Raw genomic sequence first — 19,779 nt, 5'->3', positions numbered from 1 at the left:
AAACTCATGTCCATAGAGTCGGTGATGCCATCCAGCCATCTCATCCTCTGTTGTCCCCTTCTCCTCCTGCCCCCAATCCCTCCCAGCATCAGGGTCTTTTCCAATGAGTCAACTCTTCGCATGAGGTAGCCAAAGTATTGGAGTTTCAGCTTTAGCATCAGTCCTTCCAATGAACACCCAGGACTAATCTCCTTTAGGATGGACTGGTTGGATCTCCTTGCAGTCCAAGGGACTCTCAAGAGTCTTCTCCAACACCACAGTTCAAAAGCATCAATTTTTCAGCGCTCAGCTTTCTTCACAGTCCAACTCTCACATCCAAACATGACCACTGGAAAAACCATAACCTTGACTAGATGGACCTTTGTTGGCAAAGTAATGTCTCTACTTTTTAATATGCTATCTTGTATATCTAGATCTTATTTAGTAGATCTAGTTTTCAGGTTATTTAATCTATTGGAATCTTCCAGGTGAAATTTCAAAGAAGATTGTCAGGTTTTAACATCAAGTTGCTACTGGTAGCAGCTGAAAGATATGGAAACATAGAACTGGAAAGAATATTATAATCCATTAAGGCAAGCCAGACCAGATCCCTCATTTGAGAAAAGCAGAGAAGTGCCATTCCCAAGACTACACATTTGGGTAGTGATAGAATCTGGACAACAAATCATGTCTCTTGAACACTAATTTAGCACTTTTTCCACTAAACATTTCCTCCTAATTCTTAAAAGAATTTGGGCCATGCTATAGGACACCTCTTTTTATATTTACTTTTATTTCAGTAGGTAAACACCAGTGTCTGGGAGAAGAGAATCAAAATGTTTAATACAGTAGAAGCCGGAACCATAGTGGGAGGTCCTGTCAATAATGATACTGTAAACATGGCTCAAGTACAAACCTCCAGGAAAGGTAAAATCGTGTACTGGGGTGTGGATAAAACTGGGATCTATGTCACTGTTTGATGATGTACAGCCTCTTCTTGAGCCTACACATTGCCAAGAATTCTATATAGCTGTAAAGCACTTTTACTGAGAATTACTTCATTTCTTGCAAGAAACCTTGAAGGTATATAGGACAGGTAGATATCAAGACACTAGATCATCAAGACATTAGGTAGAGATAAAGAAAAAAATTTAGAGCAGGTGTCAAATAGAAAATATGGAAACCAATCTAGGTTTTTCTGATACCAAGTCCAGAGGCCATCCCATTTGATCTTGCCACTCATACTAGATTTAGATCTACCTCAAAGAGAACAGGCTTTTTCTTTACACCATATCATAGAAGTCACACATCCTCCTCCCTCTCAGTTAAGTTACAACTTAGTGCTTTTCAAGAGTATATCAAATAATACATTGGTGCTTCCCTGGTGGCTCAGATGGTAAAGAGTCTGCCTGCAATGCGAGACCTGGGTTCAATCCCTGGGTTGGGAAGATTCCCTGGAGAAGGCAATGGCTACCCACTCCAGTATTCTTGCCTGGGAAATCCCACAAACAGAGAAGTCTGGTGGGCTACAGTCCATGGGGTCACAAAGGGTGAGATGACTGAGCAACTAATACTTTTTCAAGAATACATCATAAGGGAAACTGTTGAACACCTTATTTTACTCTAAACTCTAAATGACTTATAACTATTTTATTCACTAATTCTCTTAAGCATATAGGCTTTTCATAAGATAATGTTTTTTAAAAGTAAAACATTAACCAAGATGGAATGCTTTGTGAGACTCAACATTTTAGCCAGTATATCTGCTGGCAAGTCTACATGCCTTAAGGAAAAGGGGATTCGCCTAATCTTATCCATCAAAGAAGAAATCAGGAAACATGCATGCTATTTAATACTAGTCACTCCACAATTAACTACCATCTGACATTTAATGAATACTCTTTCATTGCCTCAGCTTCCTTATCTGTAAAGTGGAAGCATGTGTATCTCTAAGATCCCATCCATTTCTAAACAATAGGAGCCTATTGGATTCTATGCCATTGGCCAAATTTTCTTATCCCAACTCTCTCTCTCTAAAAATCAGTTAACTTACAAACAGAGAACTTATAAACAGTTTCCATGGCACAATATAGCATATTGGGTAAGAGTACAGATTAAGGTGCTAGACTGCCTATGTTTGCAATCCTGATTTTGCAATTTATGAGCCGTGTGACCTTAGGCAAGTTATTTAAATTTTCTGTGTCTCAGTTTCCTTATTTGTAAAAATGAGATGATAACAACAGTATTTATCTCATAGGATTTCCATGAGGATTAAATTAGTTATAATATGTGAACCATTTAGAACAATGCCTGGCCTGTAGTTAAGCACTGTATAAACTTCACTATCATAATCATCTCTCATACAGTTTTTCTTCCTCAGTCTACTTTTCAGCAGTCATTGGAACTCTGGGCTAATTTGTCTAAAAGTGGAACTTAATGTGATCTTTCTAGTTTCTTCCATAGTCTTTTAGGGCATCCACCCCACCATGCTGCTTTATCCCCTGCTGACCACTTCTTGGCCCCAGCCTGTTATCACATCTGACTTAGTTATTTTGTATTTCTCATAAATGCTTATGAATAAGCCTTGCTGGCTGCTTCTTCAGTTGGCGTCCAACATCAATTTTTCTCTCGACTCTCTCTCATCTAGCCCATTCTCACTGGGCACTGCTGGGTCCTCTGTATCTCACTCTCAGGACCCTGTTGGGGCTTTCACCCAGGGCCAGGACCCCCAGAGATTACTGACATCTTTACTGGGCATGATTGTGCTTCTAAGATACTCAGAGAATCAAATCCAGGCTTTCCATGGCATGTGGGGAAATGCCCTCTCCCCCATTCTATGTCATATCTGGTCACATGGCCACAGAAGAGACTTACTTATGCTCCTATATCTCTAGAGATACTAGGTGAAAAGAGATGGACCTTCAGGTTCTGCCAGAGGTCAGGCTCTATTAAGGGTTCATATGGCAGGGTAGGGACAGACATCACCTTGACCTTCCTATCCCTTCTCTACCAAAGGCCCATGAGCTTCTGCCTGGGTTCAGTTAGATAAATGGAAGCCACTTTAGGTAATTCAAGAAAAAAAAAGACGTTTAATATAGAAGATGGAAATAGTCCATAGACTTTGGGAGGCTGGGGAAGAAGTCAAGTTAGCGACTTCCAGGAAATCCTGAAGTGTAGGATGGATGGGACACAGCTAGCGATCCTGTGCAGCACACAGTGGGTGGTGTTCAGGAGAGTACCACAGGCCCAGGCAAAAACCCCGTCTACCATCACTGATCCTCCTACTCCTCCCTGCAGTGGCCTCCTCAGCACAGTGTTCAGTTCTCACTGTGTTCAGCCTTCCAAACTTTGTCCTAATGCTCTTGTAATTGGAACCCTGCTTGCATGTAGGTTGAGGATTATAGTTTCCAGGTATTTAACTATTACTGTGAAAAAGTTAGAAGGGCAGGCCTGGCAGTGATAATTAATAAACAACGCTGGACACTGCTTCCTTGCTCCCTATCAAAATCCAGCATGGAGTTAAATATACCCTGGCCTATGTTAGGAATGGCCCTGAAAGATGAGTCTGCAATGACGTTCCTTTCTGATAGTCACAGAAATCAATAAAATAAGCACAACACCTTGAGAAAATATTTTTACTTAGGTTAAAACTTGGGAATTATTCCTATCACACACTACAAATTCTAAGGCTCCTTGCTAGATTTAGTATAATTTGGATGAATTAAGGGGATGCCAAGAGGAGACAAAACTCTCATCCTTGGATCATGGTCCTACGTTACAAGCAGAAAGGGGACGGCACTGTGAAGCCCCAGGTCAAGCTCTCCAGCTTAGATACTCTCCAGCATCTCAAGGCTGGTGGACCACAGGCCAGGTGAGGTCACCACAGACAAGGTGAGGTCTGCAGTACTGGGATATGGTGGGGAAGGCTGCTCTGTGCCCACATCTTGATGTCTCCCCCTCCACAGCTCACCAGTCTTTCTAAAGGTCTGTAGCTTAGGATCTTGGGCCAGTGCAACAGAGCAGGGGAAAACATACACAATTGCAGAACTTAACTTGGAAATTGGTGGTGGGGGGCGGGGGGGATTTTCCTCAAATTATGCAATGTCATTGTGGAATTAAAGTGCAAGAATAGCTAGTTTTCCCTGAATTGGTGAAAAAATGCCAAGGGGCCATCTTCCCACCACCTGCCTCTTGACCATATGCGTACATAATACTATCAGCACATGGCAACAGGCCTCCAACCAGTCAAGGTGGCCCAGTGCAAGGGTTATATCACACAGGAGCAAAATCACACGATTGACTTTTATAGTCCGAGACTGGAGGTATGGGTGGGAACCACAAGGGACCTATATAAATACTGAGTTGGCCAAAAGGTTTGTTCATTTTTTCCAAAACATCTTTGGTCAACCTAGTACTTTAGCACACACACATAGAAAAGGAAACAAATACATAAAAGAGAGATCACTGCATAATGAAGGCATGTCTATCAAGTACTGAGCACTTTATATGAACTAATTCACTGAAACCTCACAAGAATCCTTCAAGCTGCCAGCATCATCTCCATTTTTCAGGAGCAAGAACTCAAGTACAGAGGGATTAAATCCTCATTTAAGGACTCATTTAAGTCATCCCGGCACAAACAGGTATTATCTGGATTTAAACTACAGTGGTCTGATTATTAACCGTTATATTACATTTGTGTGCTTACTTAGGGAAATTGAAGAGTATTTTCATTTCACATTTCTCCAAGTTCTCAAGAATACTTTAAAAAAAAAAGCTTAGCATGTATGAAGTAAATCAACAGGAAAATATGAAAGAAGATGAGAAAGGTAACTAAAGAGAAAAAAATGTCACTTCAGAACTAAAACAGAATTAGTAGTAGCAAGGAAAGAAATTATCACTGTAAAAAACCAAATCAGCAATGTAGAACTGAGGCTTAGTCGCTCAGTTGAGTCTAACTCTTTGTGACCCCTTGGACTGCAGCCTGCCAGGCTCCTCTATCCATGGAATTCTCTAGTCAAGAATACTGGAGTGGGTAGCCATTCCCTTCTCCAGGGGGTCTTACTGACCCACGGATCGAACCCAAGTCTCCTGGATTGCAAGCAGGTTCTTTACCATCTGAGCTACCAGGGAAGCCCCAGTAAGGAAATGATTCAAAAGATAATAGATGTGGGGCTTCCCTGGTGGCTCAGTCGTAAAGAATCCTCTTGCCAGTGCAGGAGTCGTGGATTTGATCCCTGACCTGGGAGGATCCCACAAGCAGTGGAGCAACTAAGCCTGTACACCACAATTATTGAGCCTGTGCTCTAGAGCCTGGGGTGCGGCTCTAGAACAAGGGAAGCCACTGCAATGAGAAGCCCACACACCACAACTACAGAGTAGCCCCCACTTGCTACAACTAGAGAAAAACCCTCAAAGACCCATCACAGCCAAAAATAAACAAATAATGATAAAAAAGATAACGGGTGTGAAGAAAGCAACAAAGATTCTTCAGAAGTAAACAAAAGTTAAACATCCAGTTTACTGAGTTTATAACTTCAAGGAAAGTATATAGAAAACCAAAGAAGACAACTTAAATGTATAAAAAATGTAAGCTCAAATTATGAAAGGAATTGAAATGGAAAATATATATAAGGACTGATTTCTTGATAAAGAAGATTCTATTCAACAGCAATAAGACAATTCACTACTCAGATTGATTAGAGAGATTAAATAAAGCAATCATGGGAGAAAGGGGGAGAGAAGCATTTAAAAGGTGTAAGGTGCTAATTACGGGGGAATAAAGTACATGATCTTCCCTGAAAATATAATTTGTAAGTTTGAATTAAGAAATATTGTGCATCTCAAAAAAAAACCAAAAACAAAACTGTGTAATAAGGTGAGAAAGTTGTTCAGAAGTTATTCCTTTTAAACAAAACAAATTGTCCCCTAGTAGATTCACTAGAAAATTCTATGAGAATTTTAAGGAGCTGAAAATACTGATATTTTCCATGCAGAAGAAATGTAAATAATTTATGGAGATGAAGGTAAAATAAAGCTCTTCACTCCTTAAGTGTGGACTGTGCGTGTGACTTTTTCCAGAGCACAGCATGGAAAGGGATAAGAAAAAAAGAGTTAACTTCACGATTAAAAAACCTAGCAAACACTACCTCAAGCCAGGTGATCAAGGTTAATATCATCAGTGAGAGATCACATAGATAGCATGTATTTTTGATATGATGTCATGAAAATAGCAGTCTACCTCTATGGTCATCCTTTCAAAAAGCACGTTACTTCAGTCTAATCATGAGAAAAGCATTCGACAAGTCCCAGTTGAAGGACAATCTACAAAATATCTGACTGATATTCTTCAAAATTGTCAATATCATCAAAAATAAGGAAAGTCAGAGAAACTGTCACAGCCAAAAGGATCCCACATGTGGTGATTAATTGGATTATGTGACCCTGAATGGGATTCTGGGACAGAAAAAAAAATCTATTAGGTGAAAACTAAGAACTCTGAATGAAGAATAGGCTTTAGCTAATAATACTAATTAATGTAGGTTCATTAATTGTGACAACTGTGCCATACCAATTTAAGATGTTAATAATAGGGGAAATGGTGTGAGGTCTGCTGCTGTGCTGCTGCGTCACTTCAGTCGTGTCTGACTCTGTGTGACCCCAGAGATGGCAGCCCACTGGGCTCCCTTGTCCCTGGGATTCTCCAGGCAAGAACACTGGAGTGGGTTGCCATTTCCTTCTCCAATGAGGTCTACAGGAGCTCAATAACTCTGTCTGAAACTGTTCTGTAATAAAAAAAAAAAATATTAAGAAAATAGAAAATGACTATGTATTTAAAATACTTCAGATCACAGATTGAGATGGAAAGCTTAAAACTTCCTTTCTTTACAAAGCTAGCATGGCAAAAAATCACATACACACACATTCACAAACTACAAATTAAGCTCAGTTATATATGCTAATGTAAAACTCCAGCTAAAATAGTCACAAAATAAATCATGTGTTTTCATTAAAACAGCCTATTAAGAAGAGGTCATTCTAAGAATATATGGCCACTTGAATACTAATAACTGTAATGAATTTATATTGCTGTTGCTGTTTTTGTTTAGTAGCTAAGTCATGCCCGACTCTTGTGACCCCATGGATTGAGGCTCGCCAGGCACTTCTATCCATGGAATTTCCCAGGCAAGAATACTGGAGTGGGTTGCCATTTTTTTCTTCAATAAGGAACTTATATAAACTTTAAAATCTCATCACAGCACCTTGAGTCTCTATTGTTAACCTTAATTTACAGGTGAAATAATTGAAGCCACAAGAGTTCAGAGACTTGCCCAAGAACACACAGCTGTAAAGAAAGCAGATCCAGGAGTCTGGCTCTATGATTAAAATACAGTTGATCAAACATTACATTCTCATAAAAATAAAAATAGGATAGCTTAATACAATAAAAGCATAATTCCTACCACCACCTAGCAACATACCTAATAAGTAAAGTAAGAAGTATTCCTAATAGTAGATTCAGGTACTGCATGACTGCCCATTTTCACCATTCCTATTTACCGGTGTTTAGAAACTGCCAGTGAATAAAATTATGCAATAGAATAAAATGGGAAAAACAATCATCTATTTTTTCCCATTTTTTTGTACATAACCTCTGTATGTGTTTGATTTTCTTGTCTAAATCTAAGTGGGAGAGGGTGAAAATGACAGGGGAAAATGACTCAGTTAAGAAACTACAGAAAAGTATTTTAAAAAAGCTTGTGACTTAACTAAAGATTAATTATAAAATTCTACCTTAGCACAAAGAAAAGAACTTGAATACATGGGGAGCCATCTCTGCTGTGGGCTAAGAGAAGGCAATACTATAAATACAGCAATCCCTCTTAATCTGCCATATCAATATGATATTGATCAAAATTCTAGTATAAATTTTGTGGATGGGGGAGGGGAGAGTTTCAACTAAATGCTGCCAGAGTTAAACCAAAGGTGGGGATCTGTCAATTCCTGGAACCTAACAAGAGTATTGCTACACAACTGGGGACAGTGCTGGCCACCCCAACTGTTTGCTCCCTTGCAGGAGCCAGGAAATGGGGCATCCACCTGCCCCAAGGACAGTGATCACACATCATGCCTCTGGGATTTCTCTCCAGGGATAGTGAATCAATTCTATCAGCTGTTGTCAAACTAATGTATCTGGACTCAACCCCAGGGATAACCTCAGAGTTCTCATGGATCACCGGCAAATTATGTGCAAGCCTGGATTATAGTACCAAGATAATGTTTAAATACATCTATGGTCTAACTAACCTTCCTTTCAAATCTCATTTCTTCTCAGCCCCCGGACATATTAATCTACCACGTTCCTGGTTACATTTGGTACTGAAAGCCATCACAGCTGTCCAAGTGGGGCACTTGGGAATCATTTCCAACAAATTCTCTCTTACTATCCATATCCAATCAATCACAACTTTCAGCTAATTCTTTCCCTAAGTCTACTTCTTTCTATTTCTGCTCTCATCAGCACATGCCAGGACACTGACTAGGAAACTCTTTCTTTTGTTTGCTCTGGCCAATTCCATATATTCTTCAAGTCTCTGCTTAAATAATGGTTCTGATGGAGTTATCCACTCCCCACCCCCGTACTCCAAGGGGTACAGGTGTTTGCTGAACACCGACAGAGTCACTTCTGCTCTCTCTGCATTTCTGCTTCACAGACGGACTGCAATCTTCTTCCACATCCAGACTTAGGAAGGGTGGGACAAAGCACCCTTTTGTAAGACTTTCTGTACCTCTTGTCTCAGGCTTTTGTTCAGTTCGACATGGGCTAGCCCTTATCCTGCATCTGTGTAATCTTTCGATTTCCACCCAACAAATGAACATGAGCATTGCCTTGCCAGTTATGGTGAACAACACAGCTCTGCCCAGTTCACCCAATGCCTCCACAGAGAGGCCACCCGTTGACTCCCAGGACAACTGGAATGAAACTCTGAACGAATCTAAGGCAGTGGTAAGTTTAATGAAACTATGGATCCTTTCTTTGACTCAAATGTTTTGACCTAAAGAGTTATGTGCTAAGATATACTATGCTCAAAGAACCGTATTATACAAAAGCATAATACGCATCTGAGATTTTATACTAGTGTCTATAAGTGTACCTAAGGATTATAGTTAGAATGAAAGGAACAGATCTTTAGCATTTAGTGGAAGTAAATTCTTCCCCTACAATGATGAAAATCACCAAAAAGTAAGTTCTACAGATTTATGTCTATTTTCTCTTTCTTCACATGTTTTTTTATTACCTTGCCTGTAATGCCTTCTTCTTTGTAAGTTTTCTTTCTTTGCAGGTTCTCACTTAATTGTGTAGCTGGGGAAAGTGAGTAAGGGAAACAGTATATTGGGCATAGGTTTTACTGATAAAATTGGTAGATTGAGGAATTGGAGAGAGGTAAAAGGAAAGAGAACTGCCAATCATTTTCTTGTATCTTAAGTCCTCATGATAAAAACTGTTGAGTCTCCAGTCAAACAGTGAGTTTCTCTTTGTCATCTAGGCTGCTGTGTATGACTGGAGTCCTGAAATTCAGGGGGTCATCCTCAGCTCACTCAACTACGGCTCATTCTTGGCTCCAATTCCCAGTAGCTATATGGCTGAAGTATTTGGAACCAGGTATTTGTCTGGTACCTGCATGTTTATTACCTCAGTCCTGGCCCTCTTCACTCCACTAGCAGCTGATACTGGAGTGACTGTGCTCATTGTCCTACGGGTCATCCAAGGCATAGTTCAGGTACCAGGACCTTTTCTAAGTACACATAGAATTAGGTTCTAAAATGACCTCAGATAGCCAAGAATTAACTTTTTGTTTCAGGTTGTGTTATTAACAAGTCAGTATTCAATCTGGGCTAGATGGGCTCCACCACAAGAAAGGAGTCAACTCATCACCATTGCTGTAGCAGGTAATTGATACCGTAATTATCACCTTGTATACTCTGTCTCTTGTGGCTAAGCTGGTAAAGAATCTGCCTGCAATGTGGGAGACCTGGGTTCGATCCCTGGGTTGGGAAGATCCCCTGAAGAAGGGAAAGACTACACACTCTGGTATTCTGGCCTAGAGAATTCCATGGACTGTATAGTCCATGGGGTTGCAAAGAGTTGGACACTTACACAGCATTGGGTGGACTGGACAGAGTTGGACATGACTTTTTAGCAACTTTCACTATGCTCTGTCCAAGTGTACTCTGCCACAGCCTATCAAACCTTACACCCTAAGTACTCTGTCTCCCTGCTTTACAGGAGCTAACCTAAACTATCCTATCTTTCTTGATCATAACCAAATGCTTCCTGGGCACCAAACATTCTTGCAAGTGCTTTTAATTTCATTTTAGTCTCAAAGCAATTTTGCAACTCAGTAACATATAATTATTTTCCATTTCACACATAAGGGAATAAGAGACACAAACAGACTGATGACTTTTCCAGAATCACACAGCTACTGAGTGAAGGAGCAGAATCTAACTTAGGTAGCCTGGGTTATAGCTTAGCTTTGTATTGACATTGGTCTATAGGAAGCACATAGAGTCTCGAGTCTGACCTTCTCACCCAGAACATCCTCACATCTTCTATTTAGGGTCAGTGCTGGGCTGCTTCATCATCTTCCTTGTCGGTGGTTACCTCTGCCAGACTATAGGATGGCCTTGTGTCTTCTATATCTTTGGTGAGTTTGTGCTTTTCAAATCTCAGAATTTTGTTTTATGACCGAGACTGCTGGACATTTCTGTGATGTAGGTCATCTATGGTTAACCAAATCCTAGTAGATAATGTTCAGAGCTAATCATGTGGTGAATCTTGCAAGTGACATTTAAGTTTTAATATCCTGAGTGTAGAGCTAGAATAACCTGATGAGTTTAAAGGCATCATAATGTTCCTTCCTGCTTCTAAATTGCACCCACAAAGGACCTCAGAGGGATTTCTTTCATAAAATGCTGCATATGTAATCTTAGTGAGATTATATTTTTAGTTATGCTGTTTATTTAATGCTTCCTCAGTTGTTCAGTGGTAAAGAATCTGCCTGCCAATGCAGGAGACATGGGTTCAATCCTTGGATCAGGAAGATCCCCTGGAGAAGAAAATGGCAACCCATTCCAGTATTCCTGCTTGGGAAATTCCATGGACAGAGGAGCCCGGTGGGCTACAGTCCATGGAGTTGCAAAAGAGTCGAACACGACTTAGCAACTAAACAACAAAAATGTATTCAATACATTCTTTTAAATTTCTATTATTACAACCAGAAAATTATGGGAATTTGACCTTCGTGCATCCTCAGGTGTGTCAGACTCTTTGTGACCCCATGGACTGTAGCCTGCCAGGCTCCTCTGTCCATGGGATTTCCCAGGCAAGAATACAAGAGTGGGTTGTCATTTCCTTCTCTAGGGGATCTGCCCGACAGGGGTTAAACTCCGTGTCTCCTGCATTGGCAGGCAGATTCTTTATCTCTGCCACCTGGGAAACCCAATATGATGTCATCTTAGGTAAAATACTGATTGGAGTAGAGAGTCAATCAGTAGAGGCTGCAGGACAGAGCAGATCATGTGAGGCTCAGGAATGGACAATCATATAGAGATGTTGGGAAAGTTTCTGAAGATCACAGTGTTCCAGAGGTGACATTCTACCATACTAGTTTGCCTTTACCCAGCTCTGTGTGAAATCTTCCCAAAAGCTTTCAGCTAATCTTTGTGTTTGTTTGATTTTTGAAACATTCTCTGTAATCCCATCTGCAAACTGCCTGATTCCAGTGGAACTTACTGGTCTCATTGGTGTTTTCATTAGAGTATAATAGTCTTAGATCCAGGATTCTTATAACATCAGGTCAGTAATTCTGCTGAGAATAAAAGTGTATGAAGATTGTTTACTATACTATAGCATATCAGCCTTCAAAGACTCTGTCATGGAAACTTTCAGAAGGGCAGGTTACAAAATTTTCAGGGAATGAGAGAGACTTACTGTGCTCCTGGTTTTGGGAAAAGGTAAATAATATACACAAAATAAGAACTCACTAAATATTACTGAATCAATGTTAACATCCTCCATCCTCAACGTGCAACAGTGCTAATTTTCATCTCTCTCACTCCCCTCCCCTCTTGCTTTTAAGTTCCTTGATGACATGATCATGTCTTTATACTCATATTCTCAACATGTAGCAAAATGCCTGGTATATGGTGGCTGTTCTATATTTGGGAAGGACTGTATAAACAACAAGCTAACAAGTGAAGAGAAGAAGATTCTAAAAAGGGAATGAATGTTTCCACTCAATACTAATAAAGTTGAGTTGTCCAACACTGTAATAATGTATATATTAAACAATTTCTTTGCTGAGGATTAATTTCATTCTATATCCAGAAATTACCTGGGCAATCAGCTGCATATATACTGTATATACTGCTGCTAACCATTAGGTGTTAGAGAGAAATAAGAAAAGATTTAATAAAACATAAACTTTGTGAAGCGTGACTAGCAGGGGGGATGCCGACTGGTAACTTCAACAGTGAGGGCATTTTCAAGCACATGGGTTGAACACACTAATAACTTTTAGCAGCAATGTACAGCCTTACTACTGGTGCATTTCAAAACCTCCCCAAACTCAGGGATTTTAAACAACCAGCACTTAGTCTCTTAGTTTTGTGGGACAGCTCGGCAGGTCTGCTCTCTGTGTCTCTCATCTGCGTTAGAGAGTGGACGAGCTGGAGCATGTTCTTCCCATGCCAATGGCTAAGGCACAAGAGGACAAGTGAAAAAATACAGTGCTTCTTAAAGCCTAGCCTCTGAATTGCCCCATGCCACTGGTAAAAGCAAGTTACATGGCCAAGACAAAAGTCAAGTGGTAAGGAAGTACCCTCAATCTATGATAAGCCTATGTAAGGGATACGTGCAGGAAGGAGGGGAGTATGGGGCCATTATGCTAACCACAGGAATCATCTCAAGGCAGAATCAAACTGATAGAAGTCCAATTCTGTGCTAAGTAGAACCTTTTTTTTTTTTTTTCCTTTTAAAGGTGGAATTGGCTGTGTCTGTTCTTTTCTCTGGTTTGCTGTCATTTATGATGACCCTGTGAGTCATCCATTTATTAGCACTAAAGAGAAGGAATATATCGTCTGTTCACTGGCTCAAGAGGTACACTGGGGAACTCCTCTGCCATTTCCCCATGTCTGTCTGGATGTCTCAGTGGTGAAGACTTCAGTAGAGCAGAGCTTTGATCTTCAGATACATATCTGATATTGACATGTACTTTCTTCCAGGGTTCTCCACCAGGCTGGTCTCTTCCCACTAAAGCTATGATCAAATCACTACCACTTTGGAGCATTCTCATCTTTTACTTCAGTGATTACTGGCATTTTTTTGTCCTGACGTCATTCTTACCAACATTCATCACCTCTGTACTTCAAGCTAATATCAGAGATGTAAGTATGGAGAAAACTCATTCTGTTCTTCTGTTGCTTTATATATAATCCCTTCTTCTCTCTCCTACAGTCACAAGTTTAGGCCAAGGGTCTTCATGGAGGAAATGATACCTGATTCACTTGAATTCTGATTCAACTCAATGTGTCCTACTGCTTATTGGGCGCAGAATGGTATGGCTCTAGGTCAACTTGGCATTCATAGAACAGCATATTTTTTAAGGGACCTATGCAGAAATTTTTATGTTCAATCCAATCAACATTTGCAAACAAGACATTCTGCTGGCAGCATAAGTGATAAAACAATAAAAATTTGCCTCTGAGAAGACTGTGACAGAGAAGCATAAACAATGTTATGACATTAAAAGGACATAAAGTTCCAAATAGGACTTGTACCAAAAACTTGTGGAAAATGTTTTTTTAGAAAAACATTTTATTCCAGTGTAACATATATAAAGAAAAGTGTGAAAGCTGCACATGTGTACAGCTGTCTATACAATATGTACACATTTTCTTTTTCTGTACACATTTTCACAAAGTGAACAGATGCTCTGAATGGCTGAAAAGAGCCTATCAATTCCTGCCATCTGAGTGTCTTGAAAGTGGTAAAGGGTGTATCATCTTCTAGCTTGTTAGTGATACTTCACTAGGTCACTGAATTAGTGTTTCATTCTTATCCTTTGTACAAAAAGTGGGGCTCATCTGGTGAAACCATGCTAAGTGGTCAACAAAGAACTGACCTTTTCCAAGGTCAGAGTCTAGAGAGCATACATGCAAACAGTCTGGAGGTACTGAGATCAGAAAGCCCAAGGACAGAGTAGCTATGGGTCTTCCCAAAGGAGGAAGTGGGGGCCAGCAGCAGGTAATTGATACCAGAATGCTAGGCAAAGGAATCAGGAGACAGGAGGTCTAGACTAGCAGGATGCCAGTGCTGAGAGCTAGACACCCTGAGGCCGACTGTTGGAAGTGACTGGTCCCTGGTGTGAAGTGGGGTAGGCTCTTTAATCTCAGAAGCCAAGGCTGAGGAACAGGGTAATGAGGGAATGATTAGAAGGGCAAGTTGAGACAGACGGTAGGGTTTCCCCAGCTTGAGAAATCAAGAGGTCTTGAGTCCCATTGGTCCCAGGGTATTTTTCTCTTAACCTTGATGATCCTGGTTTGCTATTGTTTTTGTCACTAGAACTCTTTGCCCACTCTTTGTTGTGCCTGACTCTTTGCCACCTCATGGACTATAGTTGGGAAGGCTCCTCTGTCCATGGAATTTCCCAGGCAAGAATACTGGAGTGGGTTGCCATTTCCTTCTCCAGGCTTTGGTTTACTCATTTGTAAAATAAACATCTTGGACCATTTGACAGTGAGATCCTTTTCATTGTCTGGATTATGTACAACAAAGGATTTTGCATTTTCTTTAATAACATTTTGATTTAGGAATTGAAATTATAACATTTACAAAAATATATAAAAAGATATGGTGAAAAATCTTACTCTCATTCCTGTCCCCAAACTGCCCTGTTTTCTCAGCCTTCGATTGAGGTATGTCCCAATTTTGATGAGAATTTTTATCATGAATGGCTATTAAACTGTCAAATGCTTTTATTCTGCATCTATTGATTATGTGATTTTTACCATTCCTTTTGTTAACATGATGTCTCACATTGATTTATTTGTGAATACTGACCCATCCTTGTATTCCTGGAATAAATCTTACTTGATCATTGGGTATGATTCTTTTTATATATCATCAAATTTGGTATGTTAATATTTTGTTTAGGGTATTTTCTTCTATATTAATCAGGATACTGGCCTGTAATTTTCTTTTATTGTAGGGTCTTTATCTGGTTTTGGTATAGGGTAATGGTGACCTCATAGGATGAATTTGGGAGTGTTCCCCCCACTTCCATTTTTTTTTTGAATAGTTTGAAAAAGGTAGGCATGAGCTCTTCTTCATATGTTTGATAGAACTCCCCTGTGAAGCCATTTTGTCCTGGACTTTTGTTACTTGGAATTTATTATTTTAATTACAAATTCAATTTCATCACTACTGATTGGTCTGTTCAGATTGTCTATTCCTAGTTCAGTCATGTATGTTTCTAGAAATGTATCTATTTCTTCTAGATTGTCCACATTGTTGGCATATAACTGTTCATTGTATTCATTTTTTTTTTTTTGTATTTATGGTATTGAGTGTTATTTTTCCTCTTTGATTTCTTATTTTATTTGGGTCCTCTCTCTTTTCTTCTTGGTAATCGTGGCTCTTTATCCTTTGGAAAAACCAACTTTTGGTTTCACAGGTCTTTTCTATAGCTATTTATTTCTGATCTATATTTTATTTCCTTTTTTATTTTTATTATTTCCTTCCTTCTGCTGACTCTGGACACTTTTTGTTGTTTCAAATACCAGATTTTGAGATTTTTCTTGAGAAAGGCCTGTATTGCCATAAACTTTGCTCTTAGAACTATTTTTTTTCCCTTGAAGGATAAATGCTTTACATAATTTTATTGTTTTCTGTCAAATCTCAACATGAATCAGCCATAGGTATACATATATCCCCTCCCTTTTGAACCTCCCTCCCATCTCCCTCCCCATCCCTCTAGGTTGATACAGAGCCCGGGTTTGAGTTTCCTGAGCCATACAGCAAATTTCCGTTGGCTATGTATTTTACATAAGGTAATGTAAGTTTCCATGTTACTCTTTCCATACATCTCACCCTCTCCTCCCTTCTCCCCATGTCCATAAGTCTATCCTCTGTTTCTCCATTGCTGCCCTGTAAGGAAATTCTTCAGTACCATTTTTCTAGATTCTGTATATGTGCATTAGAATACGATATTTATCTTTCTCTTTCTGACTTACTTCACTCTGTGTAATAGGTTCTAGGTTCATTCACCTCATTAGAACTGACTCAAAGGTGTTCCTTTTTATGGCTGAGTAATATTCCATTCAGAGAAGGCAATGGCACCCCACTCCAGTACTCTTGCCTGGAAAATCCCATGGACTGAGGAGCCTGGTAGGCTGCAGTCCATGAGGTTGCTAAGAGTCGAACACGACTGAGTGACTTCACTTTAACTTTTCACTTTCATGCATTGGAGAAGGAAATGGCAACCCACTCCAGTGTTCTTGCCTGGAGAATCCCAGGGACGGGGCAGCCTGGTGGGCTGCTGTCTATGGGGTCGCACAGAGTCGGACACGACTGAAGCGACTTAGCAGCAGCAGCAATATTCCATTGTGTATATGTACTACAACTTCTTTATCCATTCATCTGTTGATGGGCATCTAGGCTGCTTCCATGTTATAGCTATTGTAAGTAGTGCTGCAATGAACAATGGGATACATGTGTCTTTTTCAATTTTGGTTTCCTGAGGGCATATTCCTAGGAGTGGGATTGCTGGGTCATATGGTGGTTTTATTCCTAGTTTTTTAAGGAATCTCCATACCGTCTTCCATAGTGGCTGTATCAATTTACATTCCCACCAACAGTGCAAGAGCATTCCCTTTTCTCCACACCCTCTCCAGCATTTATTGTTTGCAGACTTTTTGATGATGGCCATTTTGACTGGTGTGAGGTGATCTCATTGTAGTTTTGATTTGCATTTCTCTAATAATGAGTGATGTTAAGCATCTTTCCATGGGTTTGTTAGCCATCTGTTTGTCTTCTTTGGAGAAATGTCTGTTTAGGTGTTTCCCCCACTTTTTGACTGGGTTGTTTGTTTTTCTGGCATTGAGTTATATGAGCTGCTTGTATATTTTGGAAATTAATCCTTTGTCAGTTGTTTCATTTGCTATTGTTTTCTCCCATTCTGAGGGTTGTCTTTTCACCTTGCTTATAGTTTCCTTTGCTGTGCAAAAGCTTTTACGTTTAATCAGGTCTCACTTGTTTACTTTTGTTTTTATTTCCATTACTCTAGGAGGTGGGTCATAGAGGATCTTGCTTTGATTTATGCCATCAAGTCTTCTGCCTATGTTTTCCTCTAGTAGTTTTCTAGTTTCTGGTTTACATTTAGGTCTTTAATCCATTTTGAGTTTACCTTTGTGTATGGTGTTAGGACGTGTTCTAATTTCATTCTTTTACATATAGCGGTCTAGTTTTCCCAGCACCATTTATTGAAGAGGCTGTCTTTGCCCCATTGTATGTTCTTGACTCCTTTGTCAAAAATAAGGTACCCATAGGTGCATGGGTTTATTTCTGGGCTTTCTATCTTGTTCCATTGGTCTATATTTCTGTTTTTGTGCCAGTACCCTACTGTCTTGATGACTATAGCTTTGTAGTATAATCTGAACTCAGGAAAGTTGATTTCCTCCAGCTCCATTCTTCTTTCTCAAGACTTCTTTGGCTATTAGGGGTCTTTTGTGTTTCCATATGAATTGTGAAATTTTTTGTTCTAGTTCTGTGAAAAATGTCATTGGCAATTTGATAGGGATCGCACTAAATCTGTAGATTGTTTGGTAGTATAGTCATTTTCACAATGTTGATTCTTCCTATCCAGGAACATGGAATATCTCTCCATCAGTTTATGTCATCTTTGATTTCTTTCATTAGTGTCTTATAATTTTCTGTGTACAGTTCTTTTTTCTCCTTAGGTAAGTTTATTCCTAGATATCTTTTTGTTGCAATGGTGAATAGGATTTTTTCCTTAATTTCTCTAATTTTCATTGTTAGTATATAAAGATGCAAATGATTTCTGTGCATTGATTTTGTATCCTGCAACTTTGCTAAATTCACTGATTAGCTCTAGTATTTTCTGATACTATCTTTAGGGTTTTCTATGTCATCTGCAAACAGTGAGAGATTTACTTCTTCTTTTCCAATCTGGATTCCTTTTCTTTTTCTTCTCTGATTGCTGTAGCTAGGACTTCCAGAACTATGTTGAAAAACAGTGGTGAAAGTGGACACCCTTGTCTTGTTTCTGATTTTAGGGAGAATGCTTTCAGTTTTCCACCATTGAGAATAATGTTTGCTATAGGCTTATCATATATAGGGCTTCTCTCCTAGCTCAGTTGGTAAAGAATCTGCCTGCAATGCAGGAGACATGGATTTGATTCTTGGATCAGAAAGATCCCCTGGAGAAGGAAATAGCAACCCACTCCAGTATTCTTGCCTGGAGAATTCCATGGACAGAGGAACCTGGTGGGCTACAGTCCATGGGGTCGCAAGAGTTGGACACGACTGAGTGACTTTCACTACTGCTACAATACTATCATAAATGGCCTTTACTATGTTGAGGCAGGTTCCTTCTATGCCCATTTTTTGAAGAGTTTTAATCATAAATGGGTGCTGAGTTTTTTCAAAGGCTTTTTCTGCATCTATTATCATATGGTTTTTAATCCTTCAATTTGTTAATGTGGTGTATCGCATTGATTGATTTGCATATTTTGAATAATCCTTGCATCCCTGGAATAAACCCAGGGATTTGATTACGGTGTATGAGCTTTTTTATGTGTTGCTGAATTCTGTTTGCCAAAATTTTGTTGAGGATTTTTGTATCTATGTTCATCACTGACATTGGCCTGTAGTTTTCTTTTTTTGTGTTGTCTTTGTCTGGTTTTGATATCAGGGTGATGTTGAGGATTTTTGTATCTATGTTCATCACTGACATTGGCCTGTAGTTTTCTTTTTTTGTGTTGTCTTTGTCTGGTTTTGATATCAGGGTGATGGTGGCCTTGTAGAATGAGTTGGAAGTGTTCCTTCCTTTGAAATTTTTTGAAACAGTTTTAGAAGGGTAGACATTAACTCTTTTCTAAATGTTTGATAGAATTCTGTGAAGCCATCTGGTCCTGGGATTTTCTTTTTTGGGAGATTTTTGACCACAGCTTCAATTTCAGTGCTTGTAGTTGGGTTGTTGATAATTTCTATTACTTCCTGATTCAGTCTTGGAAGATTGAACTTTTCTAAGAATCTGTCCATCTGTCCATTTCTTCCAGGTTATCCATTTTATTGCCATATAGTTGTTCATAATAGTTTCTTATAATCCTTTGTAATTCTGCATTGTCTGTTGTAACCTTTCCTTTTTCATTTCTAATTTTGATGTGATTCTTTTTTTCTTGGTGAGTCTGGCCAAAGGTTTGTCAATTTTATCTTCTCAAAGAACATTTTAGTTTTATTAATCTTTAGCATTTTTTCTTTCGTTTATTTCTGCTTGGATCTTTATGATTTCATTCCTTCTATTAATTTGGGTTTTTTTTTTTGTTCTTTTTCCAGTTGTTTTAGGTGTAAAGTTAGGTTGTCTATTAGATGTTTTTCTTGTTTCTTGAGGTAGGATTTTATTGCTATAAACTTCCCTCTTAGAACTGCTTTGGCTGCATCCCATAGGTTTTGAGTTGTGTTTTCATTGTTTTCTTAGAATTGCTTTTGCTGCATCT

At 39.3% G+C, this 19,779-nt stretch overlaps 2 protein-coding genes across 11 annotated transcripts in view; one reads left to right on the top strand and one right to left on the bottom strand.

The window, feature by feature from the left end:
* The window catches only part of SLC17A1 (solute carrier family 17 member 1), a 239,049-nt gene that overhangs the window by 159,598 nt on the left and 59,672 nt on the right, over window positions 1-19,779 (bottom strand). The gene's annotated exons all lie outside the window — the stretch shown is intronic.
* SLC17A4 (solute carrier family 17 member 4) overlaps window positions 1-19,779 on the top strand; it is a 36,480-nt gene that overhangs the window by 7,193 nt on the left and 9,508 nt on the right. The window contains exons 2-8 of one of the 3 annotated variants that reach the window (XM_061399287.1): window positions 783-906; window positions 8,781-8,986; window positions 9,528-9,761; window positions 9,843-9,930; window positions 10,602-10,688; window positions 13,023-13,141; window positions 13,267-13,428. In XM_061399287.1, coding sequence (XP_061255271.1) covers window positions 816-906; window positions 8,781-8,986; window positions 9,528-9,761; window positions 9,843-9,930; window positions 10,602-10,688; window positions 13,023-13,141; window positions 13,267-13,428 — 987 coding nt within the window. In that variant the 5' untranslated portion in view covers window positions 783-815. Of the gene's footprint in view, window positions 1-779; window positions 907-8,780; window positions 8,987-9,527; window positions 9,762-9,842; window positions 9,931-10,601; window positions 10,689-13,022; window positions 13,142-13,266; window positions 13,429-19,779 lie in introns of all 3 variants that reach the window. The other 2 variants (XM_061399288.1, XM_061399289.1) reach the window with 2 other exon arrangements.

This window comes from Bos javanicus, chromosome 23, assembly GCF_032452875.1.
Source record: "Bos javanicus breed banteng chromosome 23, ARS-OSU_banteng_1.0, whole genome shotgun sequence".
Taxonomy (NCBI): Eukaryota; Metazoa; Chordata; class Mammalia; order Artiodactyla; family Bovidae; genus Bos; species Bos javanicus.
Note: the sequence above shows the minus strand (reverse complement) of the source record. Positions and strands in the feature narration are given on the sequence as shown.